The sequence below is a fragment of the Leucoraja erinacea genome, chromosome 7 (assembly GCF_028641065.1).
Source record: "Leucoraja erinacea ecotype New England chromosome 7, Leri_hhj_1, whole genome shotgun sequence".
Lineage (NCBI taxonomy): Eukaryota > Metazoa > Chordata > Chondrichthyes > Rajiformes > Rajidae > Leucoraja > Leucoraja erinaceus.
This window is the reverse complement of record NC_073383.1, coordinates 6,770,512-6,796,096: the sequence shown is the minus strand read 5'-3', so window position 1 is coordinate 6,796,096 and position 25,585 is coordinate 6,770,512. Positions and strand designations below refer to the sequence as shown.

The window sequence follows — 25,585 nt, the reverse complement described above, 5'->3', positions numbered from 1 at the left end:
CATCTCTTTTCTAAAGGAACGGTCCTTTTATTTTGTGGCCATGACCTCTGGCCCTCGACTCTCCCACTAGTGGAAACATCCTCTCCACATTCACTCTATCCAGGCCTTTCACTAATCAGTAAGTTTCAATGAGGTGGCCCCTCATCCTTCTAAACTCCAGCGAGTACAGGCACAGTGCCGTCAAACGCTCATCGTATGTTAACCCAATCATTCCCGCGATGATTCTCGTAAAATAGCGGAGTCAGGGGATATGGGGAGAAAGCTGGAACGGGGTGCTGATTGGGGATGATCAGCCATGATCAGATTGAATGGCGGTGCTGGCTCGAAGGGCCGATTGGCCTACTCCTGTACCTATTGTCTATTGTCTATAAACCTCCAGTGGACCCTCTCCAATGCCAGCACATCCTTCCTCAGATACGGGGCCCACAATTGCTCACCACTCTCTTATTTTGCTCTAGGATTATCCATCACTGGCACTTCTGGGAGAGAAGCTGACTGAGAACAATATTAATTTGATATTTGCCGTGACTCAGTCCCACTACATCCTCTACAAGGTAACGGGTATCTCTTGCTCCTTTTGCTTCACTATCCCAAGATGTTCTTACAAACCATTGTTGCAATATGTTTAAACCCGTTTCTATTTCTGAAGAATCTGACTAGCTTGATTCCTGGAACAACCGTGGAAATTCTTGACAAGGATTCGAAGAATATCATCCAGCTGATTGTCAATGCCTACAGTGTGAGTTGACTTTAATATTTAACGGTTGGGTAGCATGCCATGCTAATCATTATGTTAGAACTGCGGGATAAATGCTGGAATTTTGTGAAGGCAGTGATTTGCCATTTCTCAAGTGAACCTCTGTGGATCTTTGAACAGGGTTAATAGACACAAAATGCTGGAGTAACTCAGCGGGACAGGCAGCATCTCTAGATAGAAGGAATGGGTGACATTTCGGGTCAAGACCCTTCTTCAGACTGGGCTGTCTCGATCCGAAACGCACCCATTCCTTCTCTCCAGAGATGACTTAATAATGAGTTGTGCCCCACTGAGTTCCAACAGCATTTTGTGTCTGCCTTCGGTGTAAACCAGCATCTGCAGTTCCTTCCTACACTACAAACAGGATTGCTTTTACTTTGACTCTTCTAGTTAAAATTTGTATGATTTCATCTTTATTAATAAATCGTCAACTAAATCTCCTCGCCCTTGTAAAGACTGTATGAAAGTTGGTATTATTTTAATATCGTTTGAAAATAATAAATGTAATGTTATTTTCCTAACCTAAAGATGCTGAACTGACACTTGTCACCAGATGACAAAAGTCGGATTGGTGCCACTAATCCACTTTAGTGTAACTGACTTGAAAGTGACCTTCCAGTTCTGAACAAGACTCTGTGATCTGTGAATGAGACTCTGCAGGGAAAAAGTTCCCCATGTTGGTGGAGTCCAGAGCCAGGGGTCGCAGTTTAAGATTAAGGGATAGGCCATTTCGGACTGAGATGAGGAAAAACCTTTTCACCCAGAGAGTTGTGAATCTGTGGAATTCTCTGCCACAGAACGCAGTGGAGGCCAATTCACTGGATGTATTCAAGAGAGAGTTACGGGTTTGTCCCACTGTACGAGTTCACCCAAGTGCTCTCCCGAGTTTAAAAAAAAAATCGAACTCATGGAAGCACGTAGAATAAATCTCTGATCACGATAAAAGGTCACGGCAAATGCAGATTCTGATGAAGCCCACAGTTAAGTCCTCTCACTTACTACAGAGGCAGAGATAGAAGCACGTAGAATGTACGTAGCGGGTACGTCGGAGCTCGGGACTTCTCTTAGCGGCTCGTAACGCTAACGGCAGGTACTCGGGAAACACGGTAAGCTTGTGAAGACTGGTGAAGATTTTTCAACATGTTGAAAAATGTTCACGAGAGAGCCCCGAGTACCTACGAGCGGCTATTACCGTAATTCTCCGAGTTCGAATCGGGGGAAACTCGGGAGAACTCTTGAATTAGCTCGTACAGTGGGACAGGCCCTTTAGATTTAGCTCTTAGGGCAAAAGGAATTAAGGGATATGTGGAGAAAGCAGGAGCGGGGCACTGATTTTGGATGATCAGCCATGATCATATTGAATGGCGGTGCTGGCTCCAAGGCCCGAATTGCCTACTCCCGCACCTATTTTCTATGTTTCTGTTTCTATCTCTGCCTCTGTAGTAAGTGAGAGGACTTAACTGTGGGCTTCATCAGAATCTCCATTTGCCGTGACCTTTTATCGTGATCAGAGATTCATGGCTTTGCTACTACATTCTAACACTGTTCTGACAAAAACAAATATGGCTCTCAGTGACAATGTGAAAAATTTGTAACTATTCTCATAATTACAAGTATCTTCAGTCTGTGAAAAGTTTCGGACACCATCTCTCAAACATTATTTACAAAGCATTTCTCCGCTATTTTTAGTTTAGTTTACTGTAGAGATACAGGGTGGAAACAGGCCCTTCGACCGACCGAGCCAGCTCCGCTCGCACTAGTTCTATCCTACACACACGAGGGACAATTTACAGAAGCCAATTTACGAACAAACCTGCACGCCTTTGGGATGTGGGAGGAAACCGGAGCAGCCGGAGAAAACCCATGAGGTTATGGGGAGAACGTAGCACCCGTGGTCAGGATGGAGCCAGGGTCTCCGGCGCTGTGAGGCTGCAACTCTACCGTTGCGCCACTGTGCCACCTCTGCTGTGGGACCTGACTTTGAAAACTGAATGCTGCACCTCATATGCTGCACCAGTGACTGCAGTCAGAGGTGGCGTGTTGTCTGGTGGTGCGGCACGTACTGAAATGGCATCGAGAAGGATTTAAATACATGGAAATCCATCTTGCCAAGCTGCTCACTTCTATAAACAGATCCAGGAGCTACTGTGACCCAGAGTGAAACGGACGTTCTTTCTGCCAAGACTCGGTGCTTGGAGTTTGTGAAAGATGATTGACCCAGCAAAAGACAATCATCTTTTTATCGCAGTCCTGCAAATGGGTGTGACACACCCTCTACTTTCAGTCCGAAGAAGGATTCTGACCCAAAGCATCACCTATTGCTTTTCTCCAGAGATGCTGACCCACTGAGTTACTCCAGTACTTTGTGTCTGTCTTTGGTATAAACCAGCATCTGCAGTGATCCTTGGACCATCTCCGACACCTCCCTCCCCTTTCTTGATCTCACAGTCTCCATGACTGGAAATAGACTATTGACTGCCGTCTATTACAAACCCACTGACTCCCACAACTATCTCGACTACACTTCTTCCAACCCTGCTTCCTGCAAAGACTCTATCCCCTACTCCCAATTCCTCCGTCTACACCAAATCTGCGCCCACGATGAGATGTTCCATACTAGAACATGGGCGATCGTTTCGCCGAACACCTTCGCTTAGCCCGCCTTAAACCAACCTGACCTCCCGGTTGCTGGACACTTTAATTCTCCTTCCCATTCCCACACTGACCCCTCCCCCTCCCCCATGACGCGGAGAGTCTCCCGGATGGATCTCCTTCCACCCGCCCCTCACCTGCACCAGCTGAGACTGCCGCCGTGCCAGACCACACCTGCTTCAGGTATTCCCGTTCATGTACACTGCCAGAGGGTCCGCTTTGTTGCTAGCAGCCGGCAAATTACACTGAAGCAGGTGTGGTCTGTGAGGGCGACCACCTTGTAGAGGATCCTCCGCAGCAGAAGATGAAGTTTCACGCCCTCCCTGCCCTTGTGAAGCTTGGTCGTTTAGTCTAGTCTGGTTTATTATTGTCGCTGCACCAAGGAACAGTGAAAAGATTATTGTTGCGTGCTGTCCTGTCAGCAGAAAATCTCTACACAATTACAATCAAGCTGTCCACAGTGTACAGATACAGGATAAAGGGAATAACGTTTAGTGCAAGGTAAAGTCCGATTAAAGTTCAAAGTTCAATGAGGTAGATGGTAGGACTGCTCTCTAGTTGGTGATGGGATGGTTCAGATGCCTGATGACAGCTGGGAAGAAACTGTCCCTGAATATGGAGGTGTGTGTTTTTACACTTATGTACCTCTACCCAGCATGAGAGGGGAGAAGAGAGAGTGGCCAGGGTGCGATTATGCTGCGGGCAGCGTGAGGTATAAATGGAGTCAATGGAAGGGAGGTTGGTTTGTGTGATGGTCTGGGCCGCTGCAATTTCCTGCGGTCTTGGATGGAGCTGTTCCCAAACCAAGCTCTGACACATCCGTGTAAAATGCTTTCGACAGCGCATCTGGTGAGAGTTGTTGGGGACATGCTGAACTTCCTAAGCCTTCTATGGAAGTAGAGGCGTGCACAAGGCTGGGTGATGCAGCTCTTGGTCTTGCCTTGCTCAAGTCTGTTGCCAGCCCATGTTGGTGTGGTGAACTGTGATGGCAAAAGATAGCAAAATGCAAGGTGCTGGAGGAACTCAGTGGGTCAGGCAGCGTCTGTGGAGGGAATGGACAGACAACGTTTTGGGTCAGCACTCTTTTTCAGATCCGACCTGAAATATCGTCTGTCCATTCTCTCCACAGATAGGTCATAGGAGCAGAAATAGGCCATTCGGCCCATTGAGTTACTCCGCTGTGGCTGATCTATCTTTCCCTCTCAACCCCATTCTCCTGCCTTCTCCCCATAACGCCTGACATCCTTACAAATCAAGTATCTATCAATCTCCGCCTTAAAAATAATCAAAGATGGCCTCCACAGCCGTCTGTGGCAATGAATTCCACAGATTCGCCACCCTCTGAAAAAGATGCTGCCTGACCTGCTGAGTTCCTCTTGCACTCTGTGCTTTGTTCCAGGAGAGATGTGTGAGGAAACCGGAGTACCTGGAGAAAACCCACACGGTATCAGGGAGAACGTGCAAATACTGTATAGACAGCATCCTGGGTCTCTGGCATTGTAAGGCAGCAACTCTACCGCTGCACCACTGTACTGCCCTGTACGGAGATTGTATGTTCCCGGGTGCTCTGGTTTCCTCCCACATTCTGAAAACATACAGATTTGTTGGTTAATTGGCTTCTGTGAATTGTAAATTGGCCCAAGTGTGTCAGATAGTGCTAGTGCACTGGGTGATCGCTGGTCGGCACGGACTCGGTGGGCTGAAGGGCCTGTTTCCACACTGTGTCTCTAAAATCTATACTTGAGGTCATTCATGAGTGCCACAATAACCTGTGTGAGGTTGCGTGTATCTGTAATAGTTTTACTGTCAACAAATAAGTAAGCTTGCTCTGCCATCTGCGCTCTGTTAGTGCTGTGGTGTTAAAATAAACAATTGTCCCTGTGAGAGAGGCCCTGCGTGAAATCTCTCATGTGCAGCCGAGAGCTGATCGATGTGGCATAGGTCCAAGGGGAAGCTAAAGACACTGTGACTTCCGTCAGGAAGCCACATCTCCACGCCCGCTGCTTATTTTAGCCTCTTAAGAGAGATGAATGGGTTTGAGTACATTTCCCACTGAAGGACTCGGGACTTGACCTCTGAATCCTCCACCTTCCCACTTGAGAATGGTCCTCTCTGTCTGTGGCCGTGGTGTGGTGCAGGAGCAGGGGTCATCCAAGTCACTTTAATGTCCATCAGCAGAATACAGAGGCAATGTCACAAATAACGCATGGTTCTGCTGGGATTAATGTGGGCCTTGCACAGCGCACTACAGTACAGATCAGGATCGATCGCCCGAAATGCCACCTCTTCCTTTTCTCCAGAGATGCTGCCTGACCCGCTGAATTACTCCAGCTATTCGTGTCCATCTTCAGTACAGATCAGGAACAGACTATTCAGCCTGCAATGTCCATGCTGAACATGATGCCAAGTTAATCTCCTCTGTCTGCATGTGATCCATATCCCTCTATTCCCTGCATATTATAAGGTCATAATTGATAGAAGTAGAATTAGGCCATTCGGCCCATCAAGTCTACTCCACCATTCAATCAAGGCCGATTTATCTTTCCCTCCTTACTCCATTCTCCTGCCTTCTCCCCATCACCTCTGACACCCGTACTAATCAAGAATCTATCTTTCTCAAACTTAAAAATATCCACTGACTTGGCCTCCACAACCAATTCCACAGATTCACCAGCCTGTGACTAAAGAGATGGTGGGGGTTGAGGGGAGACTTGATAGAAGAAGGACAGGGAGACTTTGCAGAAGAGCATTACCAGAATGCTACCTTGTTGACAGATGATGAGAGGCAGTGTGTGAGGGGTTGTGCGAGGGAGAGTGTGAGCAGACGCGGTTCTTGTGGGGATGGCGCGCCCATGCGTTTCGTGGTGAGGAGCTTCTACAATGTTTTGGGGGCGTCACGGTGGCGCAGCGGTAGAGTTGCTGCCCCTCAGCGTGAGTGACCCTGGTTCAATCCTGACTACGGGTGCAGTTTGTACGTTCTCCCCGTGACCCCGTGGGTTTTCTCCGGGTGCTCCGGTATCCTCCCACACTCCAAAGACGCGCAGGTTCGTAGGTTAACTGTCTTCTTTCTGTAAATGCCCCTTGTGCGGGATAGACCCTGTGTGCAGGTGATGGCTGGTCAGCATGGATTTGGTGGGCCAAAGGGCCTGTCTCCATGCTTATCTCTAAACTCAACTCCGGCTTGAGGGAGTGGCGAGGAGGTGCTGTCTTGCCGAGAGGGAACTTGTAAGTGCGGCTGCTCCAGCTGTGAGTCTAGCAGGATTTCCAGCAGTGTTCCAGACGTGATGGCCCCTGGCATATCTACAGGGGAACTGTGGAAAGTGTTCACCTCTAGAGCAGGGTGTACGCTAGAACTTTATTTATCCCAGGAGGGAAATTGATATACCAACAGTCCTAAAATACATGAAACATGAAATTAAAGTGCCGAGTGCAAAGGCTTGGGGGATGTGCAAAGATTGGGGAGGAGAGGGGGGGAAGAAGGGAGACACTCAGTCTACCCCACAACAGAAGGGGGAGGAGTTGTACAGTTTGATAGCCAAAGGGAAGATGGATCACCTGTGGCGTTGTGTGCTGCATCTTGGTGGAACCAGTCTGTTGCTGAAGGTGCTCCTCAGGTTGACCAGTGTGTCATGGAGGGGTGAGCTGTATTGTCCAGGATGTTCCGCAGTTTGAGGAGCATCCTCCCCTCCAAGACCAACCTCCCATGCACCCCATGAATCTAACTCTTCCCCCCCCCTCACCCCCCAGAGCCAGCCTTCCTGATGAGTGCATTTCTAATGCAGCTTAACATGGTACATCCAATTCCAACCACTATTGTCACCCGCTGCACAATTCCAACTCTCCACACTTAAATCTACAACAATTACGACTCCAGGCGATGAAATATCTAAACTTGAGACAATAAATCAATGTGAAGGACTCTTGACTGCAATGTGTTTCTCCAGATGATTAGCGTTTAGTTTCCCTGGGTACTTCACGCTAACCAGGGCATTTAGTCGAACAAAAGGCCCCTTCTAAACATGCTGCCGGGTATTGTTGCATCGCGAGGCAGAGGTATCAGGCGGGATCTGTATACATGCCAACAAACTGTTGAGTTCAAGACTGGTGGGAGAGTCTAGGACCAGAGGTCACAGCCTCAGAATAAAGGGATGCACCTTTAGAAAGGAGATGAGGAGGAATTTCTTTAGTCAGAGGGTGGTGAATCTGTGGAATTCATTGTTGCAGACGGCTGTGGAGGCCTAGACAATGGATATTTTAAAATTGGAGACGGATAGGGTCTTGATTGTTAGGGTGTCACAGGTTAGGGGGAGAAGGCAAGAGAATGGGGTTGAGAGGGAAAGATAGATCAGCCATGATTGAATGGCGGAGTAGACTTGATGGGCCGAATGGCCTTAATCTGCACCTACAATTTATGAACTTGTGAAGATGAGATTGTTCACAACGAAGGTAGACAAAAGTGCTGGAGAAACTCAGCGGGTTCGGCAGCATCTATGGAGCGAAGGAAATAGGGAACGTTTCGGGCCAAAACCCTTCTTCAGACTGATGTGGGGAGGGGGGCGGGGAGAAGAAAGTAGAAAGGAAGAGGAGGAGCCAGAGGGCTGAGGGAAAGCTGAGAAGGGGAGGAGGCAGCAAGGGCTACCGGAAATTGGAGAAGTCAATGTTCATGCCGCTAGGGTGCAGACTGCCCAAGCGGAATATGAGGTGCTGTTCCTCCAATTTACGGTGGTGCTCACTCTGGCCATGGAGGAGGCCCAGGACAGAAAGGTCGGATACGGAATGGGAGGGGGAGTTCAAGTGCTGAGCCACCGGGAGATGAGGTTGGTTAATGTGGACCGAGTGGAGGTGTTGGGGAAACGATCGCCAAGTCTACGCTTGGTCTCATCGATGTAGATCAGCTGACATCTAGAGCAGCGGATGCAATAGATGAGGTTGGAGGAGGTGCAGGTAAACATTTGTCGCACCCGGAACAACTGCTTGGGTCCTTGAATGGAGTCGAGGGGGGAGGTAAAGCGACAAGTGTAGCATCTCTTGCGGTTGCAAGGGAAAGTGCCTGGGGAGGGGGTGGTACGGGAGGGAAGGGAAGAATTGACAACGGAGGGAGTGGTCTTTCCAGAAGGCAGACGGGGGGAGATGGGAAGATGTGGCGAGTGGTGGGGTCACGTTGGAGGTGGCGAAACTGACGGAGGACTATTTGTTGTATGTGATGGCTAGTGGGGGAAAGGTGAGGACTAGGGGGACTCTGCCCTTGTTACGAGTGGGGGACTGGGGAGAGAGAGCAGTGTTACCGGGTATTGAAGAGACCCTGGTGAGAGCCTCATCTATAGTAGGGGATGGGAACCCCTGTCCCTGAAGAATGAGGACATTTCCTATGCCCTGGTGTGGAATCACTGCCGGCCCGCGGCCAACTTCTACCGCGGTGCCGGCATGGACTTGCCATCACCCCTGGAGGGGAGCTTCGACCGCCGGCCCTGCAGTCTACGGTGCATCTGGCTGCAGCGGGGACTTTAAATCTTGACCGCCGGCCTGCGGCCTACAACAATCTAAAGCCGCGGTCTCCGGTGAGGAAGAGCCGATCCTGGACTGACTCTGAACTCTGGTCCTATCCACGGGGGGGGGGAAATGGAGGAGGACTGGCCAAATTTTTGTGTCTTCCACCACAGTGATGAATGCTGTGGTGGATGTTTGTGTTCCATTTTGTGTGTTCTTTATTATTGTATCGCTGCTGACAACCCAATCCTTGCCGGGTCACTGCTCGTGCGGTCGACCGGTAGGTGCAGAGAGTAGCTTTGAATGTTTGTCTCTTCGTTGATTGTGTCTCTTTCTTTTTTTTTTAAAGCTACTGTAATGCGCCCTTTTAAATTGCTCCTCGGGGATGAATAAAGTGCTTGATTGATTGATTGATTGATACCTCATCCTGGGAGCAGATGCGGCGTAGACTGAGGAATTGGGAGTAGGGGGATAGAGTCCTTACAGGAAGCAGGGTGGGAAGAAGTGTAGTCTGGATAGCCATGGGTCAGTGGGTTTATAGTGGATGTCGGGCACAAGTCTCCTCATTGTACACACAACTTTATTTAAGTGTGGCCACATGCAGTTTACGTTTAGGAGCTACATTTTGTGCTAATGTGATGTGTAGATTTGCTACAATGCAAAGATTAACTGTGGAGGATATATTAGCGTTCATTTTGGACCTGTGTAAAATTAAATATTTCTTGAGGAACCTTTTACATCCTTCCTCATGTGAATTGGACTCGTAATGTATTTCCATCTAGTGATTTTAAAGCTGACCATGGGCGACCAATTAATAATCTGGCATTGGCCCAACAGCCAACATGTGACTGAATGTTTGGTGTGTTTCTGCTTCATTTCCTGACAGTCATGCAGCGTGGAAACAGGCCCTTCAGCCCATCTTCTCCATCCTGGCCTAGCTACCCCATCTGTACTAGTCCCACCTGCCCGCGTTTGGCCCATACCCATCGAAACCATTCCTGTCCAGGTTCCTCATAGAATCATAGTGTCTTACAGCACGGAAGCAGGCCCTTCGGCCCACTTTGTCAGTGCTGACCAACATGCCCCCATCAACACCAGTCCCACCTGCCTGCGTTTGGCCCATATCCCTCTAAACCTATCCTGCCCATGTACCTGTCCAAGTGTCTTTTGTCAATGTGCCTGTTTCCACACTATATCTCTGGTCAACGCTGAAGCTAAGCTTCCTATCCATGTACCTGTCCAAATGTAAAGGCCTGGTGCTCGATCCTATTGAAGGGTGTGTGTTGTCTTGATGCAGAGTATCCGGTCGAAGGTGGAGCTGACCGTGAGGGAGAAGCCCGATGACCTCGCCCTCTCCCTGACCGCCATATGCCAGGATGGAGTTCCACGTCCTGGAGTCAGGAAGTGTGGGGGCCTCAAGATTGGCGACACGGTAAGTGTCCGACTTGTTTCACGTTTGTATCAACGACACTCGACACCGCTTTGTCCACGAAAATGGACTTTGAAACCAACTGTGAATTTGAACAGCCTCTTTCTGTTCTACATTAGTATGTGTAGGAAGGAGCTGCAGATGCAGGTTTAATCTGAAGATGGACACAAAACTCAGCGGGTCAGACGGCATCTCTGGAGAAAATAAATAGGTGCCGTTTCGGGTCGAGACCCTTCTTCGGACTGAGAGTCGGGAAAAGGAAAGTACAGGCACAGTGCCGTCAAACGCTCAAATGCCAGCCCTGGAGAAGGTCCAGATGATGTTTACGAGAATGATCCCAGGAATGATTGGGTTAACATACGATGAGCGTTTGACAGCACTGGGTCTGTACTCGCTGGAGTTTAGAAGGTAGAGGGGGCACCTCAATGAAACCTATCGAATAGTGAAAGGCTTGGATAGAGTGGATGTGCAGAGGCTGTTTCAAATAATGGGAGAGTCTAGGACCAGAGGGCACAGCCTCAGAATAAAAGGACGTACCTTTAGAAAAGAAATGAGGAGGAATTTCTTTAGTCAGAGGATGGCGAATCTATGGGATTCATTGCCACAGATGACAGTGGAGGCCAAGTCATTGGGTATTTTTTTAAGCAGAGATGGATAGATTCTTGATTAGTAAGAGTGTCAAGGGTTAGGGGGAGAAGGCAAGCGCTTGGGAAGGATAGATCAACCATGATTGAATCGGCTGAATGATCTACCTCTGCTCTTGTGACTTATGAACTCTTGGAGTGTGGGGAAGCAGTCCTGGTCTTGCCAGCCCACCTCCAGTACGTGGGGGTCCTTGTCTAACTTCCAGGTGCTGATCTTCCTAAAGCCCCCCCCCCATTAATGCTAGAACAGCGAGGGGATGTGGGGCTCGTGGATGCATTAAATATATCAATGAGGGGATTGTCCCCTGAGAGTGGGTGGGTTACACACTCACTTCCTCTCTGCAAGTGGGACAATTTTGGATGAATTTACGATGGTTTCAGACAATAGACAATAGGTGCAGGAGTAGGCCATTTGGCCCTTCGAGCCAGCACCACCATTCAATGTTGGACACAAATCTGAGGAAGGACATTATTGCCATAGAGGGAGTGCAGAGACGGTTCACCAGACTGATTCCTGGGATGTCAGGACTGTCTTATGAAGAAAGACTGGATAGACTTGGTTTATACTCTCTAGAATTTAGAAGATTGAGAGGGGATCTTATAGAAACTTACAAAATTCTTAAGGGGTTGGACAGGCTAGATGTAGGAAGATTGTTCCCGATGTTAGGGAAGTCCAGGACAAGGGGTCACAGCTTAAGGATAAAGGGGAAATCCTTTAAAACCGAGATGAGAAGAACTTTTTTCACGCAGAGAGTGGTGTATCTCTGGAACTCTCTGCCACAGAGGGTAGTTGAGGCTAGTTCATTGGCTATATTTAAGAGGGAGTTAGATGTGGCCCTTGTGGCTAAGGGGATCAGGGGGTATGGAGAGAAGGCAGGTACGGGATACTGAGTTGGATGATCAGCCATGATCATATTGAATGGCGGTGCAGGCTCGAAGGGCCGAATGGCCTACTCCTGCACCTAATTTCTATGTTTCTATGTTTCTATGATCATGGCCGATCATCCATAATCAATACCTCGTTCCTGCCTTCTCCCAATATCCCCTGACTCCGCTATCTTTAAGAGCTCTGTCTAGCTCTCTCTTGAAAGTATTCAGAGAACCGGCCTCCACCGTCCTCTGAGGCAGAGAATTCCACCGACTCCCATCCCTCTTTGTGAAAATGTTTTTCCGCATCTCTGTTCTTAAAAAAACCCTATTCTTAAACTGTGACCCCTGGTTCTGGACTCCCACAACATCGGGAACATGTTTCCTGCCTCTAGCGTCCAAACCCTTAATAATCTTATCTGTTTCAATAAGAATCGCCTCTCATCCTTCTAAATTCCAGAGTGTACAAGCCCAGCTGCTTCACACAGAGAGTGGAACTCTCTGGAACTCTCTGCCACAGAGGGTAGTTGAGGCCAGTTCATTGGCTATATTTAAGAGGGAGTTAGATGTGGCCCTTGTGGTTAAGGGGATCAGGGGGTATGGAGAGAAGGCAGGTACGGGATACTGAGTTGGATGATCAGCCATGATCATATTGAATGGCGGTGCAGGCTCGAAGGGCCGAATGGCCTACTCCTGCACCTAATTTCTATGTTTCTATGTTTCTATTCTCTCAGCATATGACAGTCCCCCCCCATCCCGGGAATTAACCTTGTAAACCTACGCTGCACTCCCTCAATAGCAAGAATGTCCTTCCTCAAATTAGGGGACCAGAACTGCACACAATACTCCAGGTGTGGTCTCACTAGGGCTCTGTACAGCTGCAGAAGGACCTCTTTGCTCCTATTCTCGACTCCTCTTGTTATAAAAGCCAACATGCCATTCGCTTTCTTCACTGCCTGCTGTACCTGCATGCTTACTTTCATAGACTGATGAACAAGGACCCCCGGATCCTGTTGTACTTCCCCTTTTCCCAACTTGACACCATTTACATGGTGATCTGCCTTCTGGTCCTTAGATGGCAATCTGACGTTTCAAGTCGAGACCCTTCTTCAGTCTGAAGGGTCTTAACTTCAGTTCTTCTCTCCAGAGATGGTGCCTGTCTATCTCCAAAGTCTTGATGTTGGGTGCTGAGCAAAAGAATTCCTCACCTTTGTTAATCCCCCCTCCAGCTAGATGTTAAGCTAAGAAAGGCATTCAGTAACTGGAGCACTCTAGCCCTTGAGATTTGCTGCAAATCAAAGCTCTTTGTTGGTTAGCGGCAAATTCTGCAATAATGTCAGGAATGATTCAGTGCAATGGTGCTTCAGGCTGCGTGGCAGCACTGTAAATTGATCTGTTACTTTCCAAATCAAGAGAATATAGAGCAGTACTATAGATTGAGGACAGGAGGAGGGTTGCTAAAATATATTCAGGAAAAATGTCTGAAAATCCCAGGCCTTTAAACTTAGCAAAACTAATGGATTTCCTCTGGGTGCTCCGGTTTCCTCCTATGTTCCAAAGACATGCAGGTTAATTGGCTTCAGTAAAATTATAAATTGTCCCTAGTGTGTAGGATAGTGTAGTGTATGAGATGATCTATGATCGGCGGAGACGCCTTGGGCCTAGGGGCTTGTATCTTTAAACCAAGGCGCTGTATCTCTAAACCAAACCGAACCAAACTAAACAGCATTTATTTCTGAAAGAACACACGTCTTTTTTCCCCATGTAAAAGATTAAGATGGGTGCTCACCGATTAAAGGTTGAAATTGTCCCTAAAGGAATATGTTTTCACAAAGACCACACCTGTCTCCTTTATCATTGTTACTTTTTTACATTCATTCATTTGTTCTATATCTCTCTCGATGTCACCATCTAGTTTCCCTTTCTCTTTCTGACTCTCTGTCTGAAGAAGGGTCTGGACCCAAAATGTCACCGATCCCTTTTCTCCAGAGATGCTGCCTGACCTGCTTGAGTTACTCCAGCTTTTTTGTGTCCATCTTGTGTTTATGGTCTACTTGTGTTGATACTAATTAACAGTAACTATTCCTGAACCTTTCGTTTCTTCCATCGTTCCTTATTGCTCTCTTTGGCGGAGATTTCTCTGCTGGGAAGTGAAGTCTGTGGTGGAGCCCAATGGTGTCAGTGCTTCCTGACCAGAATATTTAGAGAGACTCACAGTGCCTGCCTTAGCTACTTCCCCCCCCCCCCCCCCCATCATCGACCACAAGCCCCGAGAAAAACATTGCACTGGGCACACTTTGGTTGGCTGCAGAATGGGTAAGAGTGGGATTTTAACTGCAATCTACCCGATCACGGAATAGTTAAGATCAAGTTTAGTTTAAGTACGTTTAGCCAAGTATTCACATACAAGGAATTTGCCTTGGTGCTCCGCCCACAAGTAGCAACATGACATACAGTGACAGTTACGAATGACTCAGAAAACACTAAACATAAATAATAATAAAACATTAATGATAAAACACCATTGATCAAGCATGTGAATACTTTATTGTCACATCGGACAAGGCACAGTGATATTCTTTGCTTGCATACCCAATGTATACAAAAAGCGGCCACCTAAAGCGCTGACAGAGGTACAAAGCACGCCGCTTCTCCCCCCCCCCCCCCCCCCCCCCCCCCCCACCACCCTTCACGGCCGTTCCCCATCATTATCTTACTCCAGTTAATTATTTTAAATTACCTGTTAATTTTTTTTTTGTCCCACAATAAACATTGCCGATTAAATTTGAAACCCTCCGTTTTTTGTTTTTTTTAGGATGTCTTAACTCTAGACAAAGGATGGGTAATCTTTTTTATTTAAACAAACTGAAATCCTTCAGGGCTAACAAGCTGTTGAGGGAGGATGGTTTCTCTGCAAGGCCCAGGGTAGGGAAATGTGGAGGAGAAAGCTCAGAGCTACAGTCTCTCCTTGGAAAATCGATGGTGATACTTTATAAGACACTGGTCAGACCGCTCTTGGAGTATTGTGAGCGGTTTTGGGCTCCATATCTGAGCAAGGTTGTGCTGGAGTTGGAGAGGGTCCCGAGGAGGTTTACGAGAATGATTGCAGGAATAATTGGGTTAACTTTTGATGAGTGTTTGAAGGCACTGGGCCTGTACTCGCTGGAGTTTAGAAGGATGAGGGGGTACCTCATTGAAACTGACATAATGATGAAAGGCCTAAATAGAGTGGAGGTGGAGAGGATGTTTCCACTTGTGGGAGAGGCCATACTCAGAATAATAGAAAGGAGGAGAGATAGTACAGACAGAGCGTGGTGAACCTGTGGTATTCTTGCCACAAGAGGCCTGACCTCGGGTGCTATCCGTGTACGGAGATTACACCTTCTCATTGTGACCACGTGGGTTTCCTCCGGGTGATCTGGTTTCCTCCCACATCCCATAGATGGTTAATCGGCCCTCTGTAAATTGCCCCTAGTGTGTAGGGAGTGGATGTGAAAGTGAGATGGCGGAGAACTAGTGTGAACAGGTGATCGATGGTCAGCATGGACTCGTTGGGCTGAAGGGCCTGTTTCCATGTAGTACCCCTGAACTAAACTAAAACTTAAAACTGAAAACTAAAGCTAGATTGTTGGATATTGGATGGACTGAGGGAAGAGGGGCTGGATCAGGAGGTTAGATGAAGGCAGAGATGACCCATGCCATTGAATGTTGGTGTTGCCTCACCCTGCTGGTATTCACGCTCCTCTGTACTATCCCTCCTCAGGTATCGTTTGACGTCAGTGTGGAAGCCAGGAGTTGCCCAGTCGGCACGTTGAGGGACAGCTTTACAATTAAACCGGTTGGTTTCAAGGATTCGCTGAGTGTGACAGTGGGCTACGTCTGCAACTGCGAATGTACCCGCGCGATGCAAGCCAATAGCTCCAGGTGCAGCGGCAACGGAACCCACGAGTGCGGGGTCTGCAAGTGTGACCCGGGCTACCTGGGCGCCAGGTGCGAGTGCCAAGATAGGGAAGCCAGCGATGTGTTTCAGATGTCGTGCCGCGAGACAAAGGAGAAGCCAATCTGCAGCGGCAGGGGGGAATGCAGCTGCAGCCAGTGCATCTGCCAAGAGAGCGAGTTTGGGCGCATCTACGGGACCTTCTGTGAATGTGACGACTTCACCTGTGCAAGGCACAAAGGCATTCTCTGTTCAGGTGAGTTCACAGTTTACCTGTCTAACTCCAGGATGGCTTAGCTGTGGACTTTACTCTCATCTTTTATTCCACAAAGAAACTAGCCCCTAAGGAATACAAGGACGTACGTACCTTATAAAAAGATGAGGAAGAATTTCTTTAGTCAGAGGGTGGTGAATCTGTGGAATTCATTGCTGTGGAGGCCAAGTCAATGGGTATTTTTCAGGCGGAGATTGACAGATAATTGATTGGGACGGGTGTCAGGGGTAATGGGGAGAAGACAGGAGAATGGGGTTGATGGGGCAAGATAGATCAGCCATGATTGAATGGTGGAGAGGCTTGGTGGGCCGAATGGCCTACTTCTGCTCCTAGGACTTATCAACTTCTGAACAGGCCTTGATTTTGGGATGACAACCTGCCAGCAACTGTTGGGAGATTTTGGAGTCGCAGACAAGAAGGATTAATGCGACACCATTTTAGAAGAATCTCAATTCAATTGGGAATGTTTATAGGACAAATGTGCATTGCCAGTAGGGAAGACCAGAAAGAAACCATGGCTTGTGTCTGGATTTTACACATTTCACTTTCCATCAGTATCTTTGTTGCAAATCAGCAGCATTAATCTGGTAGGAAGTTACTTGTGGTCGGGGTGGGGTTGCAGGAGAAGGTTATTGGCTATAGACACAGAGTCCATGCTAGCTAGTGACAGTTTTACACAGTGTCAGGTGTACAGTTTACATTGCCAGCAGTTCTGGTGCAATGACAAGTTGCCCTTGTAGCCGTTTGACCCACAGTGTCCATGGTGAACATAGTGTTCAGCATCTACCATGCTGTAGCTGCTACCATGTTTTGCTCTGTTTCTGGTTTGGTTCTAGTCAGGATGTGAATTTCCAAAATGATTTAGAACCACACGGTTCTGGAAAGCACAGATGACTTTCGAGGTGATTGACTTTAAAGGTGATAATATGGAAAATAAGTAATTTCAATGGCACCATGGTAAGGTATAGCAGTCCATCCATGCGTGTGACCATTCCAGAAGACTTTGATGGCCAATTCCAGGTCTACCAAATGCTGGAGATACTCAGCCGGTCAGGCAGCATCTGTGGAGGGAATAGACCGACAACGTTTTCGGGATGGTACCCTTCTTCAGACTCATCGCCTGTCAACTCCCTCCACAGACGCTGCATGGACCACTGAGTTCATCCGGCTCTTTGTGCTTTGCTCAAGATTCAAACATCTGCAGTTCCTTCCTTATGCTTCTATGGTCTGGATTCTCCACACGATCCAATAGAAATGTGAAAGGCAGATACAAAGAGCGGGAGTAACTCAGCGGGTCAGGCAGCATCTCTGGAGAAAAGGGATGGGCGATATTTTGGGTCAGGAGCCTCCAACTGGGTCCACGATTCTCCACAGTTCTGGTAAAGGGTCCCGACCCGAAACATCACCCACATGGTGAGATTGGGGTGTGTGGTTGGCTCTCTGTTTGAGGAAGAAGCAAAGGGCCTTCAGGACCTCCTGGTGGGGGATGGAGGTGTCCGTAGTAAAGATGAGTGAACGGGGCCCCGGAAATGGAAACGTTAAACACTGCATTGGGTCTGTGTTGGTGTGAATGCAGCCTCTCTGTTTACTGGAGGAGGTGTGTTGGTCTTTGTAGACAGGCGTGAGTCATCAATCGGCGGGGATGGTGGGCTGGGTCGTCACTGGGCTCGTTGGCGATGGGGCAGGGTGAGAAGGTGCAGACTGCTGGTGGTGGATTAAGGTGTGGGCTGAATCAGCCAGACCACAAAGCTATTGTCACTTTGCCAGGATAAATCAGGGAGCAGGCAGGAGTGGCACAGACGGTGGTGCAGCGGTAGAGTTGCTGCCTCACAGTGTCAGAGACCCGGGTTCGATCCTGACTGCGGGTGCTGTCTGTACAGAGTTTGTACCTTCTCCCCATGATCACATGGGCTTTCCCCGGGTGCTCCAGCTTCCACCCACACTCCAAAGACGTGCAGGTTTGGAGGTAAATTAGCTTCGGTAAAATTGTAAAATTGTCCCTAGTGTGTGTGTAGGATAGTGTTAGTGTACGGGGATCGCTGGTCGGTGCGGACTCGGTGGGCACAAGGGCCTATTTCTGCACTGTATCTCTAAACTAAACTAAAATAAACTAAACTAAGACAGAGGATGCTTTTCAAACGCATCACTGTTTGATTTGAAGTTAATATCGATAGTGTACTGATTTTTAAAAAACACAAAGTGCTGGAGTAAAGTCAGGCAGCATCATTGGAGTGGATAGGTGACGTTTCACAGAGTGCTGGAGTAACTCAGCAGGTCAGGCAGCATCTGTGGAGAACCTGGATAGGTGACGTTTCACAGAGTTGGAGTAACACAGAGTGTGGAGAACTGGAGTAACTCACAGAGTGCGGGTCAGGCAGCATCTGCTGGAGAACATGGATAGGTGACGTTTCACAGAGTGCTGGAGTAACTCAGCGGGTCAGGCAGCATCTGTGGAGAACATGGATAGGTGAAGTTTCGGGTCGGGATCCTGCGTCCTACTCCACACCCTGCGTCCTACTCCACAAGGTGCTGGAGTTACTCAAAAAACTGCACTGATAAACGGGCCTTTGGGTAAACTGAATGTCAAACCTTCCAGCGAGCAGAGTGTATGGGAACAGCATGTCCCATTGGCAGGAAGTCCAGGCTGCTGGAAGTACTTTCTGAAAGTTCAGAAGTACTATTGCAAAACAAACGTAAGCAATCTGCGTCTGAAATTGTGGTGCACTAGAGGTTCATGTTTGATTTAGTTTAGAGATACTGCACGGAAACAGGCCCACTGAGTCCACGCCGACCATCCATCACCCATTCACACTAGTTCTATGTATTAGTTTAGGTTTTAGTCTAGAGATACTACATGGAAACAGGCCCTTCAGCCCACCGTGTCCACGCTGACACTGATCACCCTTTCACACTAGTTTTATGTTCTCCCACCTTCTCATCCACACCCTACACACGAGGGGTCATGTACAGAGGGCCAGTTAACCTATAGACCCTCACATCTGTGGGATGTGGGAGGAAACCGGAGCACCCGGAGAAAACCCACAGAAGACTGTGGAAGCCAAGTCATTGGGTATTTTTACGGGCGGAGATTGACAGATTCTGGATTAGTACGGGTGTCAAGGGTCATGGAGAGAAGAATGGGGTTGAAAGGGAAAGATAGATCAGCCGTGACTGAATGGCGGAGTAGACTCGATGGGCTGAATGGCCTAATTCTGCTCCCATGGCTCATGACCATGAACTCCTCTTAAAATACCTCCAATGATTTCGCTTCCATGTCCCGCAGAGTTTCACCACACGGCAGAAAAGATCCCGAAGCCTCTCTGTTTCAGAAGCTGCTGCAGTCGTTAGTACCTATCCATTAATCAAGCCCCTATTTACAACTCCGCACCTCTGCATCTACCCTATCATGGCCTCCTTTATGTCTAGGAACTGCAGGTGCTGGTTTATACTGAAGTTATGGACCAAACATGGGAGTTGGGACTAGTGTAGCTGGGACATGTTGGCCGGTGTGGGCAAGTTGGTCCGAAGGGCCTGTTTCCACGCTGTATCACTCTATGATTCTTGGATGACACAAAATGCTGGAGTAATTCAGCGGGTCAGGCAGCATCTCTGGAGTAAAGGAATAGGTGACGTTTCAGGTCAGAACCCTTCTTCAGGCCCTTCTCCAGAGATGCTGTAGTGCCTCCCTTCTGATCTTGTGTTGCAATAAGTCCACCATAATAGCCGTTAGATCAAAATTTGGTAATGTTTGTGCCAATCTCATCCATCTTATTATTCTAATAGAGTCACAGAGTCATACAGCACTTTATTTCGCCTTCCATCACAGTGAGGAATGTGTAGGAGTCACTGTGGTGGATGTTCATGTTCAAATGTGTTTTTGAGTGATCTGTTGCTTTTAATTGTATGACTGACCTGGCCAATGAAATTCCTGGTATGTTGCAAAACGTACGTGGCAAATAAAGTGCGATTCTGATTATGAGAATAATCAGAATCTCAGCCCAACTTGCCCATGCTGACCAAGATGCCCCCATCTACACCAGTCCCACTTGCCCGCATTTGGCCCATATCCCTCCAAGCCTTTCCTATCCACATACCCATCTAAATGTTTTTTACACGTTGTGATAGTACCTGCCTCAACTACTTCCTCCTGCTGCTCGTTCCATGCACCGAGCACCTTTTGTGCGTAATATAAATGTTGCCCCTGAGGTTCCTATTAAATCTTCCCCCCCCCCCCCCCTTGTATCTTGTATCCCTCCAAGTCTTTCCTATCCACGTACCTAAACCTATGTCCTCTGGTTCTCGATTCCTCTCCACTGGGCAAGAGGCTCTGTGCATTTACCCGATCTAATGGTACACCTCTATAAGATTGTTCCATATACCCACTGCCCTCTGTGTGGAAATAAGGGCCCGTCCCACTTGGCGATTTTTTTGGTGATTGACGTGTCGGGTCACCGTAAAATTTGCGGCGTGATGACGTATTGACGTGCGGTGTTTTTTCAAGTGTCGCAACATTTTTTTTGTTGCCGCTGGATTTTGAAATGTTCAAAATCTTTTGCCGGCCCTGATGCAGTCGCCGAAAAAATCTCCAAGTGGGACAGGCCCTTTTAAGCTCTGACCTGTCACTAGTTCCACATCCCCCGCAGTCACTTCCTGCTGTCGGGTTTTTACATTTTTCGTCCCTTGTACCGTCCCCCTTTGAGCTGCATTCTCCACGTCACTGCCCCGTCACGAGAACCTTCCTCCTCTCCAATTAGTTTGGAGATGGTGAATTCCAGAACACAAGCACGCACTGCGTTTACTGAAATCGCTTTTGGAGAATCAGATTCACATGAAGCTCCGTTTCCCATCTGTCGTAGTTGGATTTGAACCAAATCTGGTCCACAGGATTAACTGCTGCCTGTGTATCATCAAATTGAACCCAGTTTGTTAGTCTACAGTTTGTTCACTAAACACAACTAAACGTTTAGGAAGAAACTGCAGATGCTGGTTTAAATCAAAGATCAACACAAAATGCTGGAGTAACTCAGCGGGACGGGCAGCATCTCTGGAGAGAAGGAATGGGTGACGTTTCGGGTCGAGACCCTTCTTCAGACTGAGGACTTCAGACTAAACTAAACATACGCAGCTTGGTAGTTTAGTTTATTGTCATGTGTACCGAGGTACAGTGAAAAGCTTGTTTCGTGCTAACCAGTCAGCAGAAAGGCTATGCATGATTACAATCGAGCCGTCCACATTGTACAGATACAGGATATAGGGAATAACGTTTAGTGCAAGGTAAAGTCCAGGAAAGGCCGATTAAAGAAAGTTTGTGGGTCTCCAATGATGTAGATTGGAAGTCAGGACCGCTCTCTATTTGGTGATAGTCTGAAGAAGGCTCTTGTCTTCTATTCCGAAATGTCACCTATTCCTTCTCTCCAGACGTTTACTGGACTTTATCTTGCCCTAAAGGTTTTTCCCTTTATCCTGTATCTGTACACTGTGGACAGCTTGATTGTAAACATGTATCGGTCTTCCCACTGACTGGATAGCGTGCCATAAAAATTATTTTCACTGTACCTCAGTATGAGTGATGATAAATTAAACTAAGCTAAATGAGTTGGTTTTGGCATCATGTACAGCACTGCCATTGTGGGCTGAAGGGACTTCTCTTCTAATCTGCTATTCTATGTTCTAGGGTGACTTCCATCTCAGCGTATTGAGTATAAAAGTTGGGAGGTTATGTTACAAGACATTGGTGAGGCCGCATTTAGAGTATTGCGTTCCGTTTTGGTTATCATGTTATAAGAATGATGTTGTCAAGCTGGAAAGAGTGCCGAGAATGTTTACAAGGTTGTTGCCAGGACTCGAGGGCTTGTGCTATAGGGAGAGGTGGAGCAGTCCATGTTCGTTAGTTGAGGTCGGCCTTGTCACGGCGTTAAAGAGATATTTAGACAGGTACGTGGTTTAGAGGGATATGGGCCAAACGCAGGCAGGTAGGCCTAGTGTAGATGGGGCATGGACAAGTTGGGCCGAAGGGCCTGTTTCCATGCTGTATGAATCCATGCCTCTATTTACCACTTTGCAAACTTTCCCAGTCTGTTCCTACAGTGTGAGACTCTTGTCCATACTTTGCTCAAAGCCAGTCCCATCTCTGCTGGGTCTGGTTTATTAGCTAATCTCTAAAGCTGATGGTCACGTTACTCATCTACTTACCAAGGCCCTGAGCATCAAGCAAACCACCATTGTTTGCGGCGGCAGCTCCAGACCTGTGACAAACGGTGTTACAAGCTGTAGCTGGGCAGAACACAATCCAAGCTTTTCCCTCTGTCCCCAGTACACATTAACATTGACAATAATAAACTAAACTAAGGAATGTACCATTCTCTGCAGACAGCACCACTCCATGACCCCAAATAGACATAAAGCACGCCAAGAGCTGGGTATTTTGATCAGATTCACTCTGAAACCATGGAAGGATTCCATAAATTCCTGTAAATTGGAATCATCCCGGCTGCTGTAGTCTGCAAGCATTCCTCCGCTTAGTCCGCCGAGGCCTACGCGATCTCCGGGTTGCTGAACACTTTAACTCCCCCTCCCACTCTGACCTTTCTGTCCTGGGCCTCCTCCACTGTCACTGAGTGAGGCCCAGTGCAAATTGGAGGAACAGCACCTCGTATTTCACTTGGGCAGCTTGCAACCCAACAATATGAATATAGACTTCTCTAACTTCAAGTAACCCTTGCTTTCCCTCTGTTTCCGTTCCCCCGCCCTTGTTCTTCGACTAGTTTCACTGTCCACCTGATTAATTTTACTGTTTGTTTGCCTCGTTGTCACCTTCCCCTCGGCCAACAATGAACCATTCTACATTTCCTTGAGCATTGTCTGCTTTGATCTGTCGTTTTCACACCTTACCCTTCCATATCTCTGGTCTCCCTCTCCCCTGACTCTCAGTCTGAAGGAGGGTCTCGACCCGAAACGCCACCCATCCTTCCCTCCAGAAATGCTGCTTGTCCTGCTGAGTTACTCCAGCATTTTTTGTCTGTAATGTTAAAGTATAATGGTTAAATTCACCAAAGGCTGTAGGACTCCATAGGTGATTCTGCGTTTGCCCTCATCCTTCTACTGGATAGTGTTTCCTCGACCTTTATCTGACATTCTGATGAAGGGAATACTCATAAGAATCTACCTGAAATGTTGAATATTGTCCACCTTTTTCCGTTTCTGTTCCATGGTTTAACAGCATCCTGCTGATGTACCACTGACAACAATTTTTAATTTAAAACGCTTCCATTGCTCCACTGAACGTTTGGGAAATTTGTGCTCTCATTGAAAATTCTTGATGAGTAAGGGCGTCCAAGGGTGTGGGGAGAAGGCAAGATAATACAGGTTGAGAGGTGAAGCTAGATCAGCCATGACTGAATGGTGGAGTAGACTCAATTGGCCAAATAGCCTAAAGGGCCTGTCCCACTTTCACGACCTAATTCATGACCTCTGCCGAGTTTGCCTTTGACTCATACTCGCAGCATGGTCGTCACGAGGTCGTAGGAAGTCGTAGGTCGGTCGTAGCCGGCTGTGATGCTAGTCGTAGGTACTTGTGGCATCGGTCGGGGTGTTTTTCTTGCATGATGAAAAATGTCCACAAGTAAAAAAGGACGTGAATTAGGTCTTGAAAGTGGGACAGGCCCTTAATTCTGCTCCTGTGCCTCATGGTCTTGTGCTGACCAAGATGCCTCACCTGCCCGTGTTTGGACCATATCCCTCAAAACCATCCCCATCCATGTACCTGTCCAAATGTATTTTCAATGTATTTTAAGGCGGCACGGTGGAGCAGCGGTAGAGTTGCTGCCTTACAGCAAATGCAGCGCCAGAGGCCCGGGTCCGACCCCGACTACGGGTGCTGTCTGTACGGAGTTTGTACGTTCTCCCCGTAACCTGCGTGGGTTTTCTCCGAGATCTTCGGTTTCCTCCCACACTCCAAAGACGTACAGGTTTGTAGGTTAATTGGCTTGGTAAATGTAAAATTGTCACTAGTGTGTGTAGGATATTGTTAGTGTGCGGGGATCGCTGGTCGGCACAGACCCGGTGGGCTGAAGGGCCTGTTTCCATGCAGTATCTCTAATCTAAACTAAATTAAGCTAAAATGTTGTTATAGTACGTGCCTCAACTACCTCCTCTGGCAACTCGTTCCATATACGCACTACCCTCAGTGTGTAAAAAGTTGCACTTCAGGTTCCTATTGAGTCTTTCCCCCTCGCCTTAAGCCTATGCTCTCCAGTTGTAATTAGATCGTCAATAGAATATGAGTGGAAGCAAGCACCTTGTGGTACCTCTGACCCAGTCTGGGATCAAGTTATAGCCTCACCTGGCACCAGCTTTGTAGTTTAAGGCAGTGTTACTTTTCATGAGAAGGCAGCTGTTTGGTGAATGTGTAGGAAGGAACTGCAGATGCTGGTCTAAATCGAAGATAGACACAAATGCTGGAGTAACTCAGCGGGACAGGCAGCATCTCTGGAGAGAAGGAATGGGTGACGTTTCGGGTCGAGACCCTTCTTCAGACTTGGTGAGTGTTGAATTTCCAGGAGTGACCCCAGGCACGAGTTGTGGGGTACCAGTGCTGGTGGATAGTTAGTTGACATTGTAAATTGCCCAGAATGTGGGTGTACATCAGGGTAGGCATGGCTTGTGAGCGAGTCTCAGCTACAGGGAAATACGTGGGCAAGTGGGATCGATGTTCTTAAGTCATTGGAGCAGAATTAGGTCATCCGACCCATCAACTCTACTCCATCATTCGATCATGGCTGATCTATCTCTCCCTCTCAACCCCACTTTCCTCCTTTCTCCCCACTACGCCTGACACGGTACTAATCAAGAATCTGTCAATCTCCACCTAAAAAACACCCAATGACTTGACCTGCAGTGAATTCCACAGATTTACCACCCTCTGGCTAAAGAAATTCCTCATCTCCTTTCTAAAGGTACGTCCTTTTATTCTATGGCCTCTGGTCCTAGAGTCTCCCACTAGTGGAAACATCCTCTCCTAATCCACCCTATCCAGGCCTTTCACTATTCTGTAAGTTTCAGTAAGGTTCAATTGATGTGTAGGAAGGAACTGCAGATGCTGGATTAAATTGAAGATCGACACAAAAAGGTGGAGTAACTCAGCGGGACAGGCAGCGTCTCTGGAGAGAAAGAATGGGTGACGTTTCGGGTCGAGACCCTTCTTCAGACCCGAAGGTCTCGACGTGAAAAATCACCCATTCCTTCCCTCCAGAGATGCTGCCTGTCCCGCTGAGTTACTCCAGCTTTCTGTGTTTTTCTTCGAATCTATTGATGGACCTGTCTGAATGCTGGCATGAACTTGGAGGGTCAAATGGCCACCTTCTATATCATGAAGAAACATAAAGGGGAGGAAACATGCTGCATTTTCATTAAAGAGGTCAGTGAGGTTGATATTAATAACGTTTTCTTTGACCTGAACTAATCTCGACTGGTTTGCTGGACGTATAAACGATGAAACAGATGTAGTCACACGGCTTCAGAGTTTTCCTCAACATTATCT

General features: G+C 47.8%; 1 protein-coding gene across 1 annotated transcript in view; it reads left to right on the top strand.

The window, feature by feature from the left end:
• The window catches only part of itgb5 (integrin, beta 5), a 96,778-nt gene that overhangs the window by 36,174 nt on the left and 35,019 nt on the right, over positions 1 to 25,585 (top strand). Inside the window, exons 8-11 of the mRNA XM_055637708.1 lie at positions 459 to 554; positions 650 to 739; positions 10,194 to 10,328; positions 15,600 to 16,029. Coding sequence (XP_055493683.1) covers positions 459 to 554; positions 650 to 739; positions 10,194 to 10,328; positions 15,600 to 16,029 — 751 coding nt within the window. The remainder of the gene's footprint in view (positions 1 to 458; positions 555 to 649; positions 740 to 10,193; positions 10,329 to 15,599; positions 16,030 to 25,585) is intronic.